The following is a 19,893-nucleotide window of genomic DNA, read 5'->3' as shown; positions in this document are numbered from 1 at the left end:
CTTTGAAAAATACAGTAATTTATAAACTAAACATTTTCGAACTTCTGTTTGCAGTTCATACATAGAATTAATTGATGCAAGGTCATTCAGATAACTGGAGTAGGTAACAAATTTGCAACACCTCCCATTTAAATTCAGTATGATTGGGTAATATGGAGAAGTAGCAGAAACTCTTACATGTGCTCGAAGATTAACATAGTTTCTCTTGAACAAACGACTACCACCTTACTATCCTCATATGATATAAAGCTTTTTGCAAGTCTTCTGTGTCATAGCTAATGCACTGCTATCTAACTGAAGAAAGGGAAGAAATAATGACATCAGAGCTAACATTTATTTGGCACTAAGGTATTGGGAACAAAGCCTAGGTTCACATTAGGTACAGATGAGAAAAATCAGTCATAATGTTGTTGGAGGAATAACTGCACCATTTACTTGAAATAGTTTAGAAAAACCACAGAAGACAATCCAGAGTAGTTGGGTAGAAGTCCAGTGTCTTAATCAGTGCACCACAACAATCTATATATTGACTTACATAATGCAAAACATTTGAATACAGAATACAAGCAAGAACAACAAGCAGAAAATAACTTATTGAGTCCCATTAATTAATATAAAAATAAGTCATACCTGCAAGAAGTGACTGTGCAGAGCATCAATCAAGTGAGATTTATCAAGCTGGTGTAATACAGGTGACTGTGCCACTGTCTGAAACTCCTCTCGTAAAAAGTGAAGAGCCTGACGGTGTACCCAAGCTGAACCATGAGGTTGGCTTCCCCATCTCAATACTGTTGGTAGTGATTCCAAAGTCAGCCACTCTAAAATTAAATCTTCACAACCCTGAGAAAGTATATCCAGTTCCAAGAATCTGCCAATCTGATAAAGTTCCATTGCTTCTTCCAAAGGACTTGGACGTGTTCTACCAGTATTTGTCAGGGCTTGCACCTGTAATTACAGTGGTAAAAGACATGAATCACAGATATTTACAGGTACAGTAATAAAAAATAAACATGGAACATTTAAAATGAAAACAAAGAAATGTGTAACAAATGACTTATTTATTAACAATTGACATACCTCTCCCAAACTTCCTGCACTGCTTCCACAACCACTGCCTCTTAGTATTAATGAAAGGTCCACAGTATCCAAATAAACAGCATGTAACAGCACACGAGCATAACGTTTTGGTATTACACTTTCATCCAACACTATTCTTGTTGGTATATGAAGAGCTCTTTCTGTATGCTCCTCTCCAGAGCGGGTACGACGCTGTATCAAATTGCGGAAAAAGGGAGATCTTGCACTCAGAATTGCCTTATGACAAGGAAGTTCTAGTTTTGGCCGAAAGCCATATTCAGAACTTCCTGAGTCTGGCCTCTGATAATCCCCGTCAGAAGTAAAAACCAAAGCAGCATCAGCATAATCACCCGTTTCTAACAGATATCGCAAGTCATGATCAAGAGGATTTGGCATACCAAATTCCTCACCAAGCCTCTGTAACAAACCAACATCCAAACTACCATCATGAGGACAGATGTCACCTGTGTATAAATATCGTAATAAAGCAGAAAACATCTGAACATCAACTCCAGGAGTCCTAAGCTCAAGGCAAATGCGTGCTCCATATCCTGGACAGCCAGCAAGCAAGTCTCTGAAATACGGACACCTCGCAGACAGCAAAGCACGATGCACTGGGAAGCACAACCCTCTGAACACCAAATCTGCATCTGTACAATATTTAAAATCGTATAACGTTGACAGATCTTGTTTGTAAGTAGCGGCTGGTGGTCTTGCCAACTCTGCTTGCACTGATAGGTCCTTCAAGGCTGCCAATGCCTCGTATTCTTCCAATAAAGCTCCAACTTCCATAGGTCCCCATTCAGCAACCAGCTCACGTAATACACGCCCGTGATCACACGCCTTTGATGACCGACGACGACGAATAAATCTTTTTCTGAGTGTTGCAAACCCAGTTGCTTTTTTCTTCCTCTCCCTACAAAATTCAGAAGCCAATGTAAAACCACACATAAGGAGCACTGAACGAGGCAGAAAACAATAATATAAAACGCCCATACCTTACAGCCACTGACAGTTGTTCACTTGTTCCTGAAGGTGCAACAACAGGTTGAAAAGCAGGCGAATATCTGGCAGTTTGAGTCATAGCACCAACTTGGCCCTGAGACTCTGCTGCCAGGTTGGAGGCAGATGCTCCCATTCTACCAGTCATGCGATCATCTCCCGCCCAGCAACTACGCTGCAACGCACAAGGAATGAGGGCTCGAAAGACATTCATTTCTTGCCCAGCATCCAGGCTGCAAAAACAGATCGAATTAACCAAAATCGGAGAATCTCTAATTACTATTGTATGATCAAGCTGGAATGTAGCATAAGCAATATAAACTAATTTAAAACTGTTTCCTATTCTCTTGTATCAAACTTTGTTTGAAAACTAAAAAAGTCATGCCCATCATGCACACAAGTATCTATTTATCGTCTTGATTGCAAATAAACGATGTGTTGCTTTTCACATGTGTGTTACTCACCTGAGTTTAGAACTCGCATTTTGTACTCGTTATTCTCTCTCAAGACCCTCGCATATCCACACTATGTGAACATAAACACAGCTCCACACAGTCTGCCGCCATGTTTACATTTGTCTAATGTTTTGACAATCGCATACTTTAAGTTCACAACGGAAATATAAACCATCCACTTAACTTTTATTTCTGAGAGGCATTTCTAAGCATGAAAGTAAGGCCGAAACTATCCAATAACTATAAGTCTCACGCTCATTGAGCAGAAAAACTCTACTCTTTCGGCTTGAAGTTTTCTCATCGAGACTACGACAGTACACTACAGTAAGCAGCTGCCTGAATGTTGACAATATGAACATGTGCGTTTCACTCATTAGGCAAACGCCCTCACATTTTCAAGTATAAGAAATTTTAAAAGAACACTGTAAATACAACTACGAAGTTGTAAAAAATTATACAATATGTGATAGCAACATGCTATAGCAGTTACTACGTAGCATCTTTGGCCTCCCGAACATCTAAAAATATAAGTCTATCATCTTTGTTCGTGTAGCCATATTCTGAACCCAGAAGACTGCAGGTTGAGCCATTGAAGAAGAATTTGCAGTTCGAACAACTTGTAAAGAAAATGATTGGAATTCAAGGAGCACTCCGTGTTGCCCCGAGATTTGGCAGCATGATTTGCCAAAGTCGCTCTATTGTTTCGGGTGTGCCCCGAACAAAAATTTCAAAAGCGGTATGTTTGTGGAACTTATCTGAGATGAGCATTACACTTACAAATATCTTTTATTTTTCAAAATCATTTTGTGTAGCTAGTTAAAATATAGTAGTAATTTAGATGATGAAGATATTTGTTGATGCAGTTCTCTGTTTCTAAATGATTTAATATTACCACAAGTTGATAATGTTTCGAGCTGGTTCTTTTCTATTCTAGGGTCGGAAAGAACAGGCCGCTAAGGTTTGCTGTAGCGTGCAAGTCTTACTTCGAATTATTTTCGATACACTCTGGTTGTAAGACATTTGTGTGGAAGTAGAAGGCCGTATAACATTTACAACATAGTTCGCTACTTGTGAAAACCGTATAATGCATTAGTTACCGAGCGATATTGCACGGTGGTTAGCGCACTGGACTCGCATTCGGGAGGACGACGGGTCAACCCTGCGGTCTGGCCATCCTGATTTAGGTTCTCCGTGATTTCCCTATGTAGCTTCAGGTAAAGGCTGGGATGGTTCCTTTGAAAGTAATGACCAATTGGACTTTAAACCATAATCTCCAACGCCTGTTAGTTATGATTGTTAAAAGTTTAATCAGCCCGCTGTTTACGTTGTATGAACGTAAACCGGAATATTAATTATTATTTTTTTTTTCCGTTGGGGTGTGGGGATGGAGGTGGCAACAGCATGTCATCCTAGTCGCCCTTTGTGATAAATATTTCGTATATTAGTATAATAGTGCTGAGCTTTGTTCAACGTTGTGGTGAACCTCTTGTGTTAACAATATAAATTCATTATGCATTGTAGAGCTTTTCTTTTTCAGACACTGGAGCAGTAATTTCATTAGGGCCCTAGGTAAACTATATGTAGTGATGAATTTATTTGTAGAGCTGTTGAAAGTTACTCAGCAGAGAAGCTAAACTTCCTAAAAACCTGCCAGGAAACCTCAGAAGTGTTTTCAGAACTATGAGATGGTTACTTCATGTTTTTATCTGCCAGTCAATATACTGATTTCTGAGTTATGCATATATTCTGTAAAGCCTTTGATGTTCCCATAAAAGACCATGCAAGTTTGTGACAACTGTGTAATCAGCTCTGGTGAGTGTGAGTGACCACTACTTGGGCATCATACTTTGCATGTACCATCACTGCAGGTAATGTCTGCATCAGACCAGGAACTGGATCCATATGTCAAGAATAAGTGCACACTGTGTGTGTGTGTGTGTGTGTGTGTGTGTGTGTGTGTGTGTGTGTGTGTGTAAAATTATGTATTCCGAAATTCGTTTCATGATTACTTCAAATTTATTTTGCTTTTGTTAGTGTGTGATTGTGCTTCTCTTTGCTACCCACCATTTGTCATGTGGTAACACTAATCAATATATCCGTTTTGAGGTTGGAGGTTAATTTGGTTGGAAACGGGCAAAGGCAGTGAGTGTGAATATGTAATAGTTTTGTGGGAACGGATTGCTTTTGGGTATTGCTGTTTGTTACCTCCATTTCTATTGATAACAAATGTAGCTGCAAGGTAAATTTGGTAATGTACTCAGTAATAGAAAAATCTTAATATGTCCTGTATGAATATTAAACATAACTCTGGGAAATGCACTTTGACATGTTTAAAGGGTGTAGATACAGACTGAGAAATTTTGAAGTACACTGTAAATGGAAAAAGTTGAGACAATTTTTGCATTGCCTACTATATTGGGTGTGGAAAGTTCACAATAAACTCGCATGTGAAGTAATCAATGTGTTTATTTGGGAAATTTAAGTAAGATGCAGTATGCAGTAACAGGGTTGGGTGAAGCATTCACATTAGTAGATTTATTTGTACAGGGGTACTGCACATATCATGGTATTAATTTCAGAATGAACACATTTTCATACTTGATAACTTTCCAAGTTATGGAGTGCTGGCTCATGGGAGTAACTGTATAGATTGAAGACTTTTGTTAGTGCCAACAGCTTCTTTTACCACAACTAGCATAATCAGCCATAGTTACTAGGCAACAGTGTTTACAGTGCATATCCGTACTGGTAAACAAAAGCAGATGTAACACTAGTATTGCCACAATTAACGGCCATACTGTTTCGTATTGGATGTCAACAAGGACACAACATGAAAATGTTTTATACATGTCTCATAATTTATTTGTAACTGTTGTGCATTGTTTGGACAGCTTTTTCTTATTTATATGGCTAGAGACAGTATTATGGAATATATTTTCTATAAGTGTTCAATTAATGTGAACCACTCGACGAAATGGATTGGTCCTGTAGAGACTTTTTATAAAAATGAGCTGAAGCTAGTGATTTAATTTCACTGAAACTGGTAGTCATTGTGTATTTGTGCAGTCTGGGCAAATAATCTTCTATAATAAGATAAAGTGTTTACATTGTGCAGTTACCTCCCAATACAGCTGACAGTGTCAGGTAATCATCATAGTAGTTCTCTAGTCCTTTCCATCTTCTGTTGGTCTTATGGTTGAAGTAAAATATGAAAGAGGCAGCATACTTTAGTTAATAGTAAGTAAATTGATAAGTTGTGTGATAATGCACACATTGTCTAACAAAATCTCTGCTGTTGAGTTCAGATGTGCTGGTGAATGTGTATGCAAAATGAAAGTTGTAGTAAGAGACTGATTTGTGGTGTAGCCAAATGTCTACATTTGTGTCACACTTAACACATTGATTCTTAATAAGAGATTGGTCTTCTTGCAAGAACCAGTGCTATTTCCCATGTAGGGCATTGGTTTATCATATAAAAATAATCTAATTATGAAATTGTTAAATTCTGACATTTGTTGACCAATGTGTGCCTTCTAGAGCTGATAAATATAATAAATTTTAACAATATTCATAGTTTCCAGAACTTTCTGTAGGAAAGTATGTGACCTTCCTACTTACTCCACTTGGATTGCTCTTTTTTTTCTGAGTGACCTGCAATTCTTCAGTTTCATTTTTTGTTCCCTAGAGCTACACTTGTACTTTGTATACACTACACTAAATTGTGCCTTCTGAAGCAATGTAGTGACCAGCATCTCTCACGCAATGTGGCAGACTCATTTTTGGCTGGGAACTTAGAGATATTTTACTTGGACACAGAGCTGTGTAGGTTCCCTTCAGTATGGGGTTCCTATAAAAGGCATCCATTCAACAACAAAAAGGTTCCTGCAAATTTCCTAACCACACCATTCACTGGTGGTCTAAAAGTTTGTATGTTCAGATCACCTATTACCAGACAGTCAAGAGTTTGTTCTACTGTTAAAAATGTAAGTGGTTGTTATGGAATGCACAGTGGTTTCACAAGCATCCTGTGAAGCGTGTGAACTCTTTGGCCATAAAGCAACAGCAAATGTACTTGATGTTAGATATATTTGTCACCTGTGACATCACTGCAGGCTATTAGTGTGTGGAAAGCTTTGTTGCGTCGTTGACATCCCCACAAATAAAGTTGTCTTGCTTGTAGTCAAATGCATTCATACATTTTAAGATGATTGCTGTGAAGAAAGAAAAATGAGGGAAGGACCATGTGCATGGACATCCTTTGATGTGGTTCTGCTCTCTGCTGCCAAAAATTGGGGTGTGTGGTTTTCTATCTCTTCAGAGCTTGAAGGTGGTTGTGGTCCCTGTTATGAACAGCTTACTGACATTGACAAGCTCAATTGAGTTACTGATATTGTCATAGTGTATCTGAAATAGCTTGTATAAAATAAAACTGTAACAGTATATATTTTCTTACACCTTGTGACTTGTAATGAGTGTTGACAGATGTGTGGAAATGTTGACTGCATTCACATTAATTTCATTTGGTGCAGTTTCTTTCCATTGATGTTACTAGCAACAAAGCTGCTAAAGGTTCTCTAAACTTTTAAGTCAAAGAGACATTAGTGTAACCATTTGCAGCCACATAAATTGTTTGTTAGTAATTTGTTTGCCCAAGGATAATTTTACAATTATATAGGTTTGTCATCTTAATGCAAGGAATATCAGTCTTTTTTTTTTAACTGAGAAATGCATTGCTTTTATAATTGTGATTGATTTATAAATCGTAAGTTTTTGCTCTTTGTTTACAGGAAAAATACGTCCTGGCAACAGTCCTGGCAACCAGTATTTGTGTTATACCAGCCTATGTTTTGGTTAATTTGAAGCATTATTCTGGAAGAGAATAACAGGCTTACTTTCTGTAGAGTACCTTAAAATTTTGGTGTAAATATTTCACTGTTATACTACTTAGTGCATTGTTAATATTGTCAGCTACTGTGTTGGATGTAAGCTTGCTACAAGCATTAACTAATGAAATAGTGCTGGTTGTGCATAATACAGTTGTGTGAAAGTAAATTATGGTGGAAGTTGTCATATTTTACTTGTGAATGATGTACTAGCTGCAATAAAAGTTATTATGTACAAAGTACGTATGTTCTAAGTTTTCTTAAAATACAAACTGTTATATACAGCTTACATGAGAAAATAGACACAAAAATGTTTTCGGCTGAGTTATCTGTAAGCCATAATAGTAACTGCTTAAAACAGCAGTAGCAGGTAGTTCATGGTTTCTTTGCATTAATTTGTATTGCAGTTCCTTGGACCAAATCCCACACAAAATACTTATCTTATATAGGACCAGGAAGGCAAGGACTGAAACATTCTGCAAGAATTATTTGTATGTGCAAAAAACTATTGCTGTGAAAAACCGTAATCAGCTGATGTGATTAAGCTCTGTGAACAGAATTTCCTGCTCTTTCAAAAATGTTTGCACCTATAGAAAATTCAGGAAGAAATGCAATATGTATGGGACTAAATTGCACCTCTGATAAATACCAAGTGTTGGACAAGCATATAGAAAAGATGGCAAGTTGTCTAGTTTCAACAGTCCTGGGCTTAGTCTGAGAATTGAGCAATTTTCCTCCTTTCCTGGGTTCCTCTATACTGATCCACTACTATTTGGTGAGTAGTGATCTATCTTTGTACTTCTTAGGGTGTAATGGGGTCTAAATTTCCAGTGGAAGAAATGTTCTGATATAACAACGAAAATAATCAATATTTGACTGTAAGTTTTCCTTCTCGTCCCATCCAGTAAGTCCCCCCTGAATTGCAGTTCTTGGTGACTTTTCCAAACTCTACTCCTTTTGTTAAACCTCTCCGATCCTTTAGATTTTTTATCTAAATTGTGCTCTGGAAGTTGGAAAGCTGCAATAAACTTGGTGGTAAGTGGGTCATTTGTATGATAAAATGTCTTTTTTTCCTCTTGGTATGATTTTAGTGCTGAGTGTCATTTATGTGTAGAATTGTATTATAACACACATCACAAGCCCTGTCATCAGATGCAGTAAATGTTATGCAATGTTTATTTGAAATAGTTGTTTTTGGAAGGATTTAATATCATATTTTGCTGTAATTGGTGTCCTTGGATCGCCTTTTGTGCGAATGAGCTGTGTAATGTATCTGGTATTTGCTTGTGGAAAATCAGTTTGACCTGGACTGCAAGCAGTCTGTGTTAGACATAAGTGCTGATACAAAACTTTAGTCAGCAATATGTCTCAATTACAGAAATATCACTGCTTGGAATCTGAATATATAATTTGTGGTGCCATGTTGGAGAAAGTCAAATCTATACTGTGTTCGTATGATATGGGGAAGATCTGTCCCAGAGACGTAATTCATGGAAAAATTATAAAAATCTTAATGACTTTGTTGGGATCATCCCTCAGAGTTGATCCACTATAAGTCCCTTTATTAGACGTAGTTCTGGATCTTTTGAATGAGCCCAGGTTGGTGCAGGAATAGCATAAACATGATGGCTTAATTGTTGGTGTAAAATATATTTAAAATTACTTTCAGTAGAAATAATGTTTAAATTGAAACTAGTACCATTTTTGATTATTTACACACCATACTGATATCGGACTAAATCTAAAATGTTATTGAACTGTTTTCCATACATAACAAATTGAAAACTTGATATGAACATTGCCTATTGTCACTAAGAATTTTTTTTTTACAGTAACAGTGGTAACAAACATAATTGTGTGTTCTAAAAGTTTAATATATTATGTGGAAATGTCCAGAAAAGTAGAGCTCTGCGTGTGCCCGCTTGTGCCACGTTAAGATGAACTCCTATAAAGTTTTGTAAAACTAATTTATTTAGGTAACTTTACCAATATTGTGAGGTGAAATGTATAGGAAAGCAGGAATGTTTGCCAAGTGAGTCAATAATAGTCCTTAGAAGGGAAAGAACATAACATTCCTGTTTAATTTTCTTGCCTTAAATTAGTACCTAGTTAACATAAATTGATGCCAGTGTATGAATTATAGTGGATATCCAGATACATTACTGATTTACAGTAAAACTAAAACATCTAGGAGATAATCATTATTATTCCTTTGGGGTCAATGGCATGTGAAAGTCTTTCAATTGGACATCAATTTGGCAACCGTTGTGTCCTTAACCTAATAATCCTACTGGGGATAGGGACCTAAACTTGGAATCCAAACCTTGCCATTCCTGGCAAATCTTCGTCACAGAAGGAAAAGGTAGGTTAAAAGTAAATTGAAATATTCTGTGATATTTGTTTCCAGTCACACCCTTTATCACCAGGCCTGACACCTGTGGCATTAGTGGAAGCACTATGAATCTGAGATAATGACTATTCACAGGATGAACATTCCAAGGCACCACATTCTTAAAATTATGTAACTGTATGTATTGTTGCATGGATCATGAGAGCTAAAGTTACTTCATCATGTGAAAGAGTCAGTACATAGGTTACAGGCTGCTGAGTGGAAAATTTATGAACAAAATTATTAAAGATGTAAAATTGAATAGTATATGAATAAATAGCACATTAGAGATCTCGACTACTGTTTATAACTTCTGTACAGAATAGGAATTGGCTCAACTAGAACTTTCAACTTGGATTTGGGTCCTTGGCATTTAGCACTCCCCTCCCCCAGCTCTGCTGCAAACCTGTTGAAAATAAAACATGATGGAAAAACCCACACCTTTCTGTACAGTGATTAGTGTTATCAAGGTACATATTTTTTTTTCACCAAGTGTTCTCTGAATGAATGCTGAAAGAGCAAATATTATGATCTTCTGGTAGAATATATGTGTAGGCATGGTAAAGTTAAAATTCACACATGAACAGCAACCTACAGAGTTCACACACTGCTGGTCAGTATGTATGCCCTTGTCTGGGTTAAAAAGATTCTTACTGTGTGCAGCGTTGCCCCAAAATATGCCGCAGTACTAAATAAGTGAAAGCAAGCAAAATAAACAAGCCTCACATCTGTGTCAGCAACAGTGGAGATCATGGTTGTAGTGAAGGTAGCAGCATTGTTTTTTCATGAGCTCTTGAATGCAATACTACCAAGAAAGCCATCCATTTACCTTACATTCTACGATTTTAAAATGATCTCCACTGACTGGCCATTTTGAGACAAAAATGCCTGTCTGAATACTGTATCGAAAACTAGGCATTGTGTTTTGTTACATTCAAATGTTACTTTCCTTTGAAACCTGTATGCTTATTTAACGGATTATCCTATTAGCTGCATAATTCATTCACGTTCAACATATTTTGATAGTAACACTTGTCATTCACAAAGGGAATTTTTTGAGACATCTGTCATGTAAAGACAGGTGTCATTTAAAGCCTTACTGCTGTAAATACTGTCATTCACTGATGGTGTCAATAGAACTGGCTGTCCCTCAGAATTCAAGTCTGGCCATCTGCTAGATGCAGATGTTTCTGGGGGAAGTTTTGTCCTCCCTCCAAGCCATTGCAGTGCGGTATCTACTAAAGATCCAATGGTAAACACCAAACAATGTAGACAGTCATGAGTTTGTCCACACCTTCCTTCATTTCTTAAACCACATTTTGGCTGTCTACTAATGGCGTATTAGTCTGATGAAAACTCAGAGATAATTTGCTACACTTTGTAATCCACTTGTGATAGCAGAAACTACCAGAAACGTATCCATGAAGCAGCTCATGGAGGCATCAAGATAACAGCTTATGTTAGTGTTTCCTCTTATAGCAGTTGCCAGATACTTGCCACTGGTTGCATGAACTCAGTGATTGTCCATAGCAGTTAAACTTAGACATGTTTGGTTAGCATAGAATTGTTTATTATTATAGTTTGAGTTTTTGATTTGTCAATCATTGACATATTTTAAAAGTTCTGGTATTTGACCTGCAGTTTTATGTAGGGTTGAAACTTTTAAATGTTGTTTACCCATTATAAAATAGTTGCAGGTGGAGAAATGTCTAAAATTAACAATGTACTGTTCACTTTGGGTGTAACGAAGGGGTGAAGGCACTAGAGGCATTTTGAAACATCTGTATCATGTCAAGGTTGAATGCTATTGGGCAAATCACACCAGAATAGGATTTCCTAGTTTCAAGAAAGATTGCTCCAGTATGAATGAGTTTTCTCACTCAGGAAGTCTAAAGTCTGCAGATTGTGAGGTGTGTGGCAGAGGGTATGCCCTGGTCTACCAGTTCAGGTTTCTCCCCATTCCATTCACATATGGGGTACGGGAAGAATGGTTCTTTGAATGGCACTGTGTGTGCCGCAACTATTTTAATGTTATCCTCACAATCCCTATGCGAGTGATGGAGATTGTAGTATATTCCTAGAGTTGTCATTTGAAGTCAGAGTTTGGAACTTTAACAGACTTTCTCAGGATAGTGTGTTCCAGTTAACTTCCTTCAGTATCTTTGTGCCACTCTCCCGTGAATCAGACAAACCTGTGACCATTAATGTTGCCAGTCCCTCTATGTGTTCTCTGCCCCCTGTTAGCATTATCTGGCATGAGTTCCACACACTCGAACAATATTCTAGAACTGGTTTCACAAGTGATTTGTAAGTAAGCTCCTTGGTACACTGATCACACTTCTTCTGTATTCTACAGTAAACTGAAGTGTACCATCTGCTTTGCCCACGACAGAGCCTACTTCATCATTCCATTTCATATCTCTCCCCCCCCCCCCCCCCCCCCAAAAGTGTTACACTGGGGAATTTGTATGAGTTGGCCAATTTCAACAGTGACTCATTCCTATTCTGTTCATAGGATATTATTTTTTTGTTTTTTTCCATTTTATGAAGTGCACAATTTTACGTTTCTCAATATTCAAAGCAGGGTTGCCAATCTCTGCACCACTTTGAAGTCTTATCAAGATCTCACTGAATATTTATGCAGCTTTTTTCAGATATTAGTTATAGATAGCTGCATAATCTACAAAAAGTCTGTGTTAACTGCTAATGTTGTCTGCAAGGTGATTAATTTGCAATATAAACAGCAATGGTCCCAATGTACTTCCCTGGGGAAAACCTGAAATTTCTTCTTCTGACAATTACTACATCCAAGATACCATGGTACGCCCTCCCTACCAAAAATTCCTTAGTCTAGTCACAAATTTCACGATACCCCCATATGGCCATACTGTCGACAATGTGTAACTGAGTCAAATGTTTTTTGGAAATCGAGAAATACTGCATCTACCTGACTGCTTTGTTCCAAAGCTTTCTATATGTCATGAGAAGAGTGAGATTTGGTTTTCACAGGATTGATGTTTTCTGAGTCATGCTGGTTGTCATTGAGGAGGTCATTCTATTTAAGATACCTCATGATTATTGAGGTCAGAATATGTCCTAAGATTCTACATGAAATTGAAATCAAGAATATTGGATGGTAGTTTTGTGGATCACTTCTTCTACCCTTCTTGTAGAATGGTGTGACGTTTGCTTTTTTTTACTCTTCGCCAAGAAGAGGGTGCAGTTTTTTGTTTGAGGGTTCTACGATAGATTATAGTCAGAAGAGGAGCTAACTCAGCTGCAAATTCAGTATAGAATCTGACAGGGATCTCATCAGGCCCTGGAGCTTCATTCAATTTTAACAGTTTCAGTTATTTGTCAACACCATTGACGCTAACATTTCATTCATCTTTTCAGTGGTACGAGGATTAAAGTGGGGCAGTTCTCCTATGCTTTCCTTTTTAAACTAACATTTGAAAACTTAGTAAACCTATCAGCTTTTGCTTTGCTGTTTTCAATTTCAGTTCCTGTCTCATTCATTAGGGACTGGTCACTAACTTTGGTGTCACTAACAGCCCTTACATACAACCAGAATTTCTCTGGGTTTTGTGAAATACCATTTAATAATATTCTGCTAAGTCATTGAAGGCATCACACATTGCTATCTTGACAACCAAACTAGTTTCATTTAGCAAGTGACAGTTTTCTCATTCCTGCAGCTAGGTTTTATAGCTACTAATAATGCCCAGTTACATAGGCAACAAACTAAATATCATAAATCAGCTACTTTCGTTGTTTTTCTGTCTTACATATACTGAAACTGGTAAAGCACATTCACAAGAGGCAGTTAATATTTTTTGGAGCATCTGCAGTAGTAATACTGTAAAAAATGTGAGTAGACAACATTATTGTGATATAGACTAGAAAATGAATTTCTTAAGATCACTATCATTTGCACCATTCCCAAAACAGAACAACACAAATGAAAATGTAACCCAGCATTGACTGCAAAACATGAACATTCACAAAGAGAGACTTTGTAAGATATGAAGAACGTAACATTCCAAATGAAGATAATCCACTGTACAAGGAAACTGTATGATCAAAAATGTATATGAAACCAGCATATGTGCGCAGTACAGGTTTGTTTACAGCTTCTGCTAACGTGTAAGGAATGGCAGTTCTCATCAGGGTACTGAACAGGTAACACTAAACACTGGCAGTAATGTCAAGAGCAAGTCAGCGTTTAGCAAAACTCATTCAGTCTATAAATACTGAAAGAACAAGAAGTGTCATCTACTCATAATTATTACAGTATAACTGATGCTTTGTGAATAAAAATGCAAAACCGTGTATGTTGAAGAGCTTTTCGACTTGCAATTTGCAGTGAGACAGAGAACCTGAGATGACAACAGGTTCACAAAGTTGTGTGTGGTGCTGAGATTCTAAATAGAATGCTACTAATTAAGTCCCGGGTGGTTTCTGATACGAACAACGTCTCTTAGGGTACCACACTATTCGTACGAGAATTATTGAGGTGTAAGGTGACACCAGAGACGGGTAGATGCTTCTAGAATTTGCAGAGACTGTCCATACATGCTGCTTTGGGACATTACACTGTCACTACTTTACTTCGACATTGGTCATTGTCAGCCATTTTATAGAATGTATGTATGTATGTGAATCTGAGTGCAGAGCCAATTTATCCAAATAACTAATGGTCAGTATATTTCGGAACAGAGAAAGGAGGACTGCAGCAAGCAGAATACTATCTGTAACATGTATAACATATGAAGTGCCTTTTCACTTCAGTTTCATAGTACACTGTAATTGTTATACAGTTATGTGTATAGTTAATGTAATTATCGCTACAATAAATGTCATTTGTATCATTAGCAGCTCATTAAGTCAAAATTGTGTGCATTGTCAGATTGTTCAAAAGTGATGCCAGATACAAGAGATGTCGTCTTCAAATTGCTCACTCCTCATTCTGGGTGGTTAGGAAGGATTCCTCTAGATGGCCCATGAGTGGGTTGGCATTGAATGATGCCATGTGGGTGCCCATTGCTGTACTCCAGATATGGTTGTAGATAATGCATTCAAAGCAGAAGTGATTGTGAGTGGGGATATAGTTGGTCATGGTGTCCAGGAAAGGGGGTGTGGGTTTGGAATCTGTCAGATGTTGAGAAAGGTAATGTTCAACAGCAGCAAGGCCATGGGCATTAGGGATGTTAGAGTAAAGGGATGTGGCATCGGTAGTGACAAGCAGCGTACTGTGTGGTAAAGGAACAAAACCCGTGGAGAGTTGGTGGAGGAAATGGTTGGTATATTTTATCTAGGAGGGTAGGTTGCAGGTAATAGACTGAAAGTGTTGGCCTACAAGAGCAAAGATTCTCTTAGTGGCACAGTAACCAGCCACAATGAGGCATCCTGGGTGGTTTGGTTTATGGGCTTTAGAAAGCATGTAGAGGGGGCAGCAGTTTGGGTTTTGGCGGAGACCTTCTGGCAGGTAGTCCTTGCAGTTCAAAACAACAGTGGTGGAGCCTTGGTCAGCAGGTAGGATTATAAGATCAGGCTCAGTTGTCAGGTGATGGATTGCGGTTTTTTCTGTAGATGTAAGTTAGCTTGCATGTTGAGGGATTTAGAGAATGATGGTGAGGCAAGGTTCAAGGTTAAGAAATTAGGGAAAGTAAATGGGGTGATTTGGGTGCTGTGGGGGTAGATCAGTGTTGGATGGAGGAGTCAACTGAGTCAGCCAGGGCTCTACATCTGGGATCCAGGAGGAGAGAAGGTCTTTAATAGCTCCAGCATGATTGAGTTTGGGAATGGAGCAAAAGGTAAGGCTTTTGGAAAGGGCTGATACTTCCGTGGAGCTAAATTTTTTGGAGGAAAAGTTCATGACTGTTTAGGTTCTGGATTCCGTATGGTGATGGGAGTTTTTGAGTGTGAGGTAAATATAGTAAGTCTGTAAGGCAAGTTTGTCAGCTATGGGGAGGAGTGGGGGAGCTTTGGAGGATAGTGGTAGTTCAAGACAGGAGTAGGAAGTGAACAGGTTGGAGAGTTTTCTGAGATGGCGTTGTGCAAGCTTCTCTATTTCCTGGAGGCCAAGTGTTTCATTGTGCTATATGGAATCCAGGAATTTGGGAGTGCACAGCGGGAGAATTTTATGTATGGGGAGGAGGTACTGCAAGGAGCTTTGGGGCTGATTGATGCGGTTTTGCAGGAGGTGAAGGTTAAGGGTTGGTGGAATCTGATCAGATGGCGGTAATTGTGGAAGGAAGGGTTGCAGCCAGGGATGGGTAATTTGATGGTAATAGCACCCCCCAAATTGTCAGTGCAAACATATTCATGGGCCAGCTAGTTGAATCTTTTCTGACCACACTAAATCTCAAACTCTCACCTGGTTAGATTGTTTTGAAGAAATATTCGTGATCTGGATCAAGAGTGAGGACACACTATCCACATTCCTCCAGAACCTCAACATGTTCTCCCCCCCCTCTCTCCCTCCCTTTGTTTCACCTTGTCCTCCTCAATCCAACAAGCCACCTTCCTTAATATTGACCTCCATATCAAAGATGGCTACATCAGCTCCTCCATCCATACTGGACCTACCAATCACCAGCAATACATCCACTTCAACAGCTACCAACCATTCCATACCAAGATGTCTCATCCATACAGTCTAGCCACCCGTGGCTATCACATCTGTACTGGTGAACAGTCCCTCTCAAAATATACAAAGGGTCTAAGTGAGGCCTTCACCGACTGTAATTACCCTTCCAACCTTGTACAGAAACAAATTTCTTGTGCCTTACCTCTTCAGTCATCTACCACCTCCCAAAGGCCCATCGTCTGGCCCCCCATGCGGGCTTGGAGGTTAGGCTAGGCCTGAGGTATTCCTGCCTATCGTAAGAGGCAACTGAAAGGAGTCTCACACCTTTCAGCCTTTATGTGATGCTCCCTTGTAGGGTTTGACCTCCATTTTTCAAACTTTTCCCGTAGAGCAAGCCCATTGGGGAAGGGCGCCTTACATGGTGCATCATGTCCATCGTGCATTGAGACCCTTAGCCCACTTTCTCGTCGTGGCACTGCAGTCCCGCTAATCCATCTCTTGAGCGAGGACACCTTCGGGGTGTATTTTCCTCCACCCACTAAACAGTGTTTTCAGCACCGACAAGGACCATGGAATTCTTGGCACCTCATATCCAACACCCAACACAGTAGACAGTCCATTGTGGTGGATCCACAATGTACCCTGTCCGTTGTAGCCCCCTGACTACACAGGTATCGATTGGCGACTCCATGGAGTCTTCTGTGCACCACGACCAGATAATGGATATAATTGGAAGGACAAACAGCATTGGTCTTTCTTTTTTTCTTTTTTTTCTCCGCAAAATCGATTTTTGGCTGCTGAGCAAGTTTATGTGATCGCTCTAAACTTGTTAATACCAGTGCGTACAAATTTTAATTGTATATTACAGCACTGAGGATGGTCACTAAGTGACCGAAAATCGATTTTGCGGATAATAAAAGAACAAAAAAAAATACGACCAATGCTGTTTGTCCTTCCAATTATACACAGGTATCGCTCTGCTGATGCCTGCACCATTAACGACCCATGTATGCCACGGAGTAAATACCTGTCACCCTGGTGCGTCGGGACTCCCGGCAATGGCTATCCTGCCAAGTGACCGTTTCGGCTGGGTGGTGCCCGTGGGGAGGGCCCCTGATCGGAGTGGGTGGCATCAGGGCGGATGATGCGTGATGAAGCATACCATGTCGTCACTTGGTGATCAAACACCAGCAGTCTCTAAGTGTTCCAGGACTCAGTACAATGCAAGAAAGCATGATGCTAAATCGTCGCCCTCCCTGGCCACCACACCATGGGAGGAACACTAGGCTAAGGATGGCAACGAACCTTATTCGCCCTGGTACCTTGTACGTACAAGAGCTGATGGGGACTCCTTTGTCTCTATAAAGCCTCAGTTTTTTGTAGAGCATTTAGAGGACATGTTTGGGGAGGTGGAGAGCTTGTCCAAAATGCGGTCAGTATCAGTCTTCATAAAAATGTCATCCTCTGCCCAGTCACGGGCCTTACCTGCTTCTGAAAAGCTGGTTTTTTTTTCTGTTACCATCACACCTCATAAGAACATAAATTCCACAGGGACCTTCTTTGGCAGTCTGACGTTGAGCTGCACACCAACTTAGAGCAACAAGGAGTTTATTTCGATCAACGTGTCCATCGGGGGTTCGAGGGATAATCAGGTTGCGACAGTGCCTTCATCTTGGCTTTCGAGGGTGACACATGACCCAATAAAGCAGCATCCTTTGTCCAGTCATGGGCATTACTCACTTTTGGCAAGTTGGGAGATGTTTCTGCTACCATCATGCCTCATAAGAGCTTAAATATTGTACAGGGTATTATATTCCACAGGGACCTTCCTTTGCAGTCTGATGACGAGCTGCACACCAATTTAGAATGGCAAGCTCTTCATTTCATCCGGCATGTCCATTGGGGTGTGGTGAATATCAGATTGCCACCGGTGCCTCCATCTTGGCCTTTGTGGGTAACACATTGGCCGAGAAGGTCAAGGTGATGGTCTACCACTGTGATGTTAAGCCATATATCCCTCCCCCCAATGCGGTGTTTTAATTGCTTGAAATTCGGCCAATTGTCTTCCAGCATCACATGTCAAGATTGTGGACATCCATCCCATCCCAATACTCCATGTGCCCCGCCTCCCATTTGTGTCAGCAGCAGAGAGTATCATTCCCCTTGTTCACCAGACTGCAGGATTTTACAGTGAGAAAGGAAAATATGGAATACAAGACCCTGGACCGACTGACATACACTAAGGCCAAAAGGAGAAATTTGAGCGCCTACATTCTCTGGCTATGACCTCTTATGCCACCGCTACGAGAACAGTTGTAGCCCCATCAGTTCTGCGAGTTCCAGTCGGCTCTCAGAGCTGAAAGACTACACCTGCCCCCTTGATGGTGGGGGGCACTTCCCTCCCTGTAGCTCTCGCACCATGTACCTCGGGAGCACTGCCCCCCCCCCCCCCCCCCCCAACCATCGGGAACAGCAGCAGCCAGAGAAGCGTAAGTCGTCTTCAACTCCGCTCACTAGGAAGGGGTCCCTTAGGTCACTCCCTTCCCAGTTTTCTGCTAGTGGGAAAGATGACACCCGCCAGCGCCCAAAAGCAGCTTGTCGTAGGGCTTCATGATCATCCTTTGTCCCAGAAATTGGATCAGTGAAGTCCTTCCAGCCAGAGAAACCCAAGGAACAGCAAGATAAATCCAGAAAGAAGACCCCCAAGACCAAGGGAATTGCAGTGGCACCCACAGCACTGCTGCATAAGAGCTCTGCGTCTCAGGATGAGGTGAAGATACTGGATTCTGCTGAGGACCTAGATCTCACCAGACCCACAGACACAATATATATAGCCTGTTCAGAAAGTAAGTCTGTGGCAGCAGGTGGTCCTGAGGCATAGACTACCTCATTGAGTGTTTCATGCCTTCTTATTCTCACGATCACATCTTCCTCCCGTGGAATTGTGGCAGCTTTTTCCACAACCTGGCAGAGCGGCAACTGATAAGCTTTACACCTGCTTTCTGCATTGCCCTCCAGGAAACCTGGTTCCCATCAATGCGGACCCCCTGCCCTTCGCAGCTACAGGGATATTACAAGAACCGATTGACATGGCTACTTAACCTTTGTCAGTTTAAATGTAAGTGCTGGCAGCACCTCAATGATCTGTGGTGCCTGAGCAACGCCAACTGGGGTGCACATCGCTCTACACTACTGCAGCTCTACAGAGCCCTTGTTCAATCCCACCTTGACTATGGGAGTCTGGTTTACAGTTCGGTGGTGCCCTCAGTTTTGCATTTCCTTGACCCAGTGCACCTCTGTGGTGTTCGCCTAGCGACGGGATCTTTCAGAACGAGTCCAGTGACCAGTGTCCTTGTGGAGGCCAGAGTACGCCCATTGTGGTTCCGACGTGCACAACTGCTCACCAGTTATGTTGCGCACATTCGTAGTTCTCCTGAGCATCCGAATTACTGTCTCCTTTTCCCACCCGCAGCAGTTCATCTTCCACATCCACGG

General features: G+C 40.3%; 1 protein-coding gene and 1 long non-coding RNA gene across 2 annotated transcripts in view; one reads left to right on the top strand and one right to left on the bottom strand.

The window, feature by feature from the left end:
* Positions 1 to 2,926, bottom strand: part of LOC126297659 (BTB/POZ domain-containing protein 7) — a 70,849-nt gene extending 67,923 nt beyond the window's left edge. Inside the window, exons 1-4 of the mRNA XM_049988743.1 lie at positions 2,544 to 2,926; positions 2,076 to 2,312; positions 1,078 to 1,993; positions 631 to 945 (exon numbers count right to left, since the gene is read on the bottom strand). Of these exons, the coding sequence (XP_049844700.1) occupies positions 631 to 945; positions 1,078 to 1,993; positions 2,076 to 2,293 (1,449 nt within the window). The 5' untranslated portion in view covers positions 2,294 to 2,312; positions 2,544 to 2,926. The remainder of the gene's footprint in view (positions 1 to 630; positions 946 to 1,077; positions 1,994 to 2,075; positions 2,313 to 2,543) is intronic.
* A 147-nt stretch (positions 2,927 to 3,073) lies between these two features.
* Positions 3,074 to 7,659, top strand: LOC126297660 (uncharacterized). Its single transcript, XR_007552561.1, has 2 exons — positions 3,074 to 3,270; positions 7,322 to 7,659. It is a non-coding gene; the product is annotated as an uncharacterized LOC126297660 (long non-coding RNA).
* The last annotated feature ends 12,234 nt before the right edge of the window (positions 7,660 to 19,893 follow it).

The sequence above is a fragment of the Schistocerca gregaria genome, chromosome X (assembly GCF_023897955.1).
Source record: "Schistocerca gregaria isolate iqSchGreg1 chromosome X, iqSchGreg1.2, whole genome shotgun sequence".
NCBI classification, from domain to species: domain Eukaryota; kingdom Metazoa; phylum Arthropoda; class Insecta; order Orthoptera; family Acrididae; genus Schistocerca; species Schistocerca gregaria.
The sequence above is the reverse complement of the archived record's forward strand: the minus strand, read 5'-3'. Positions and strand labels throughout refer to the sequence as shown.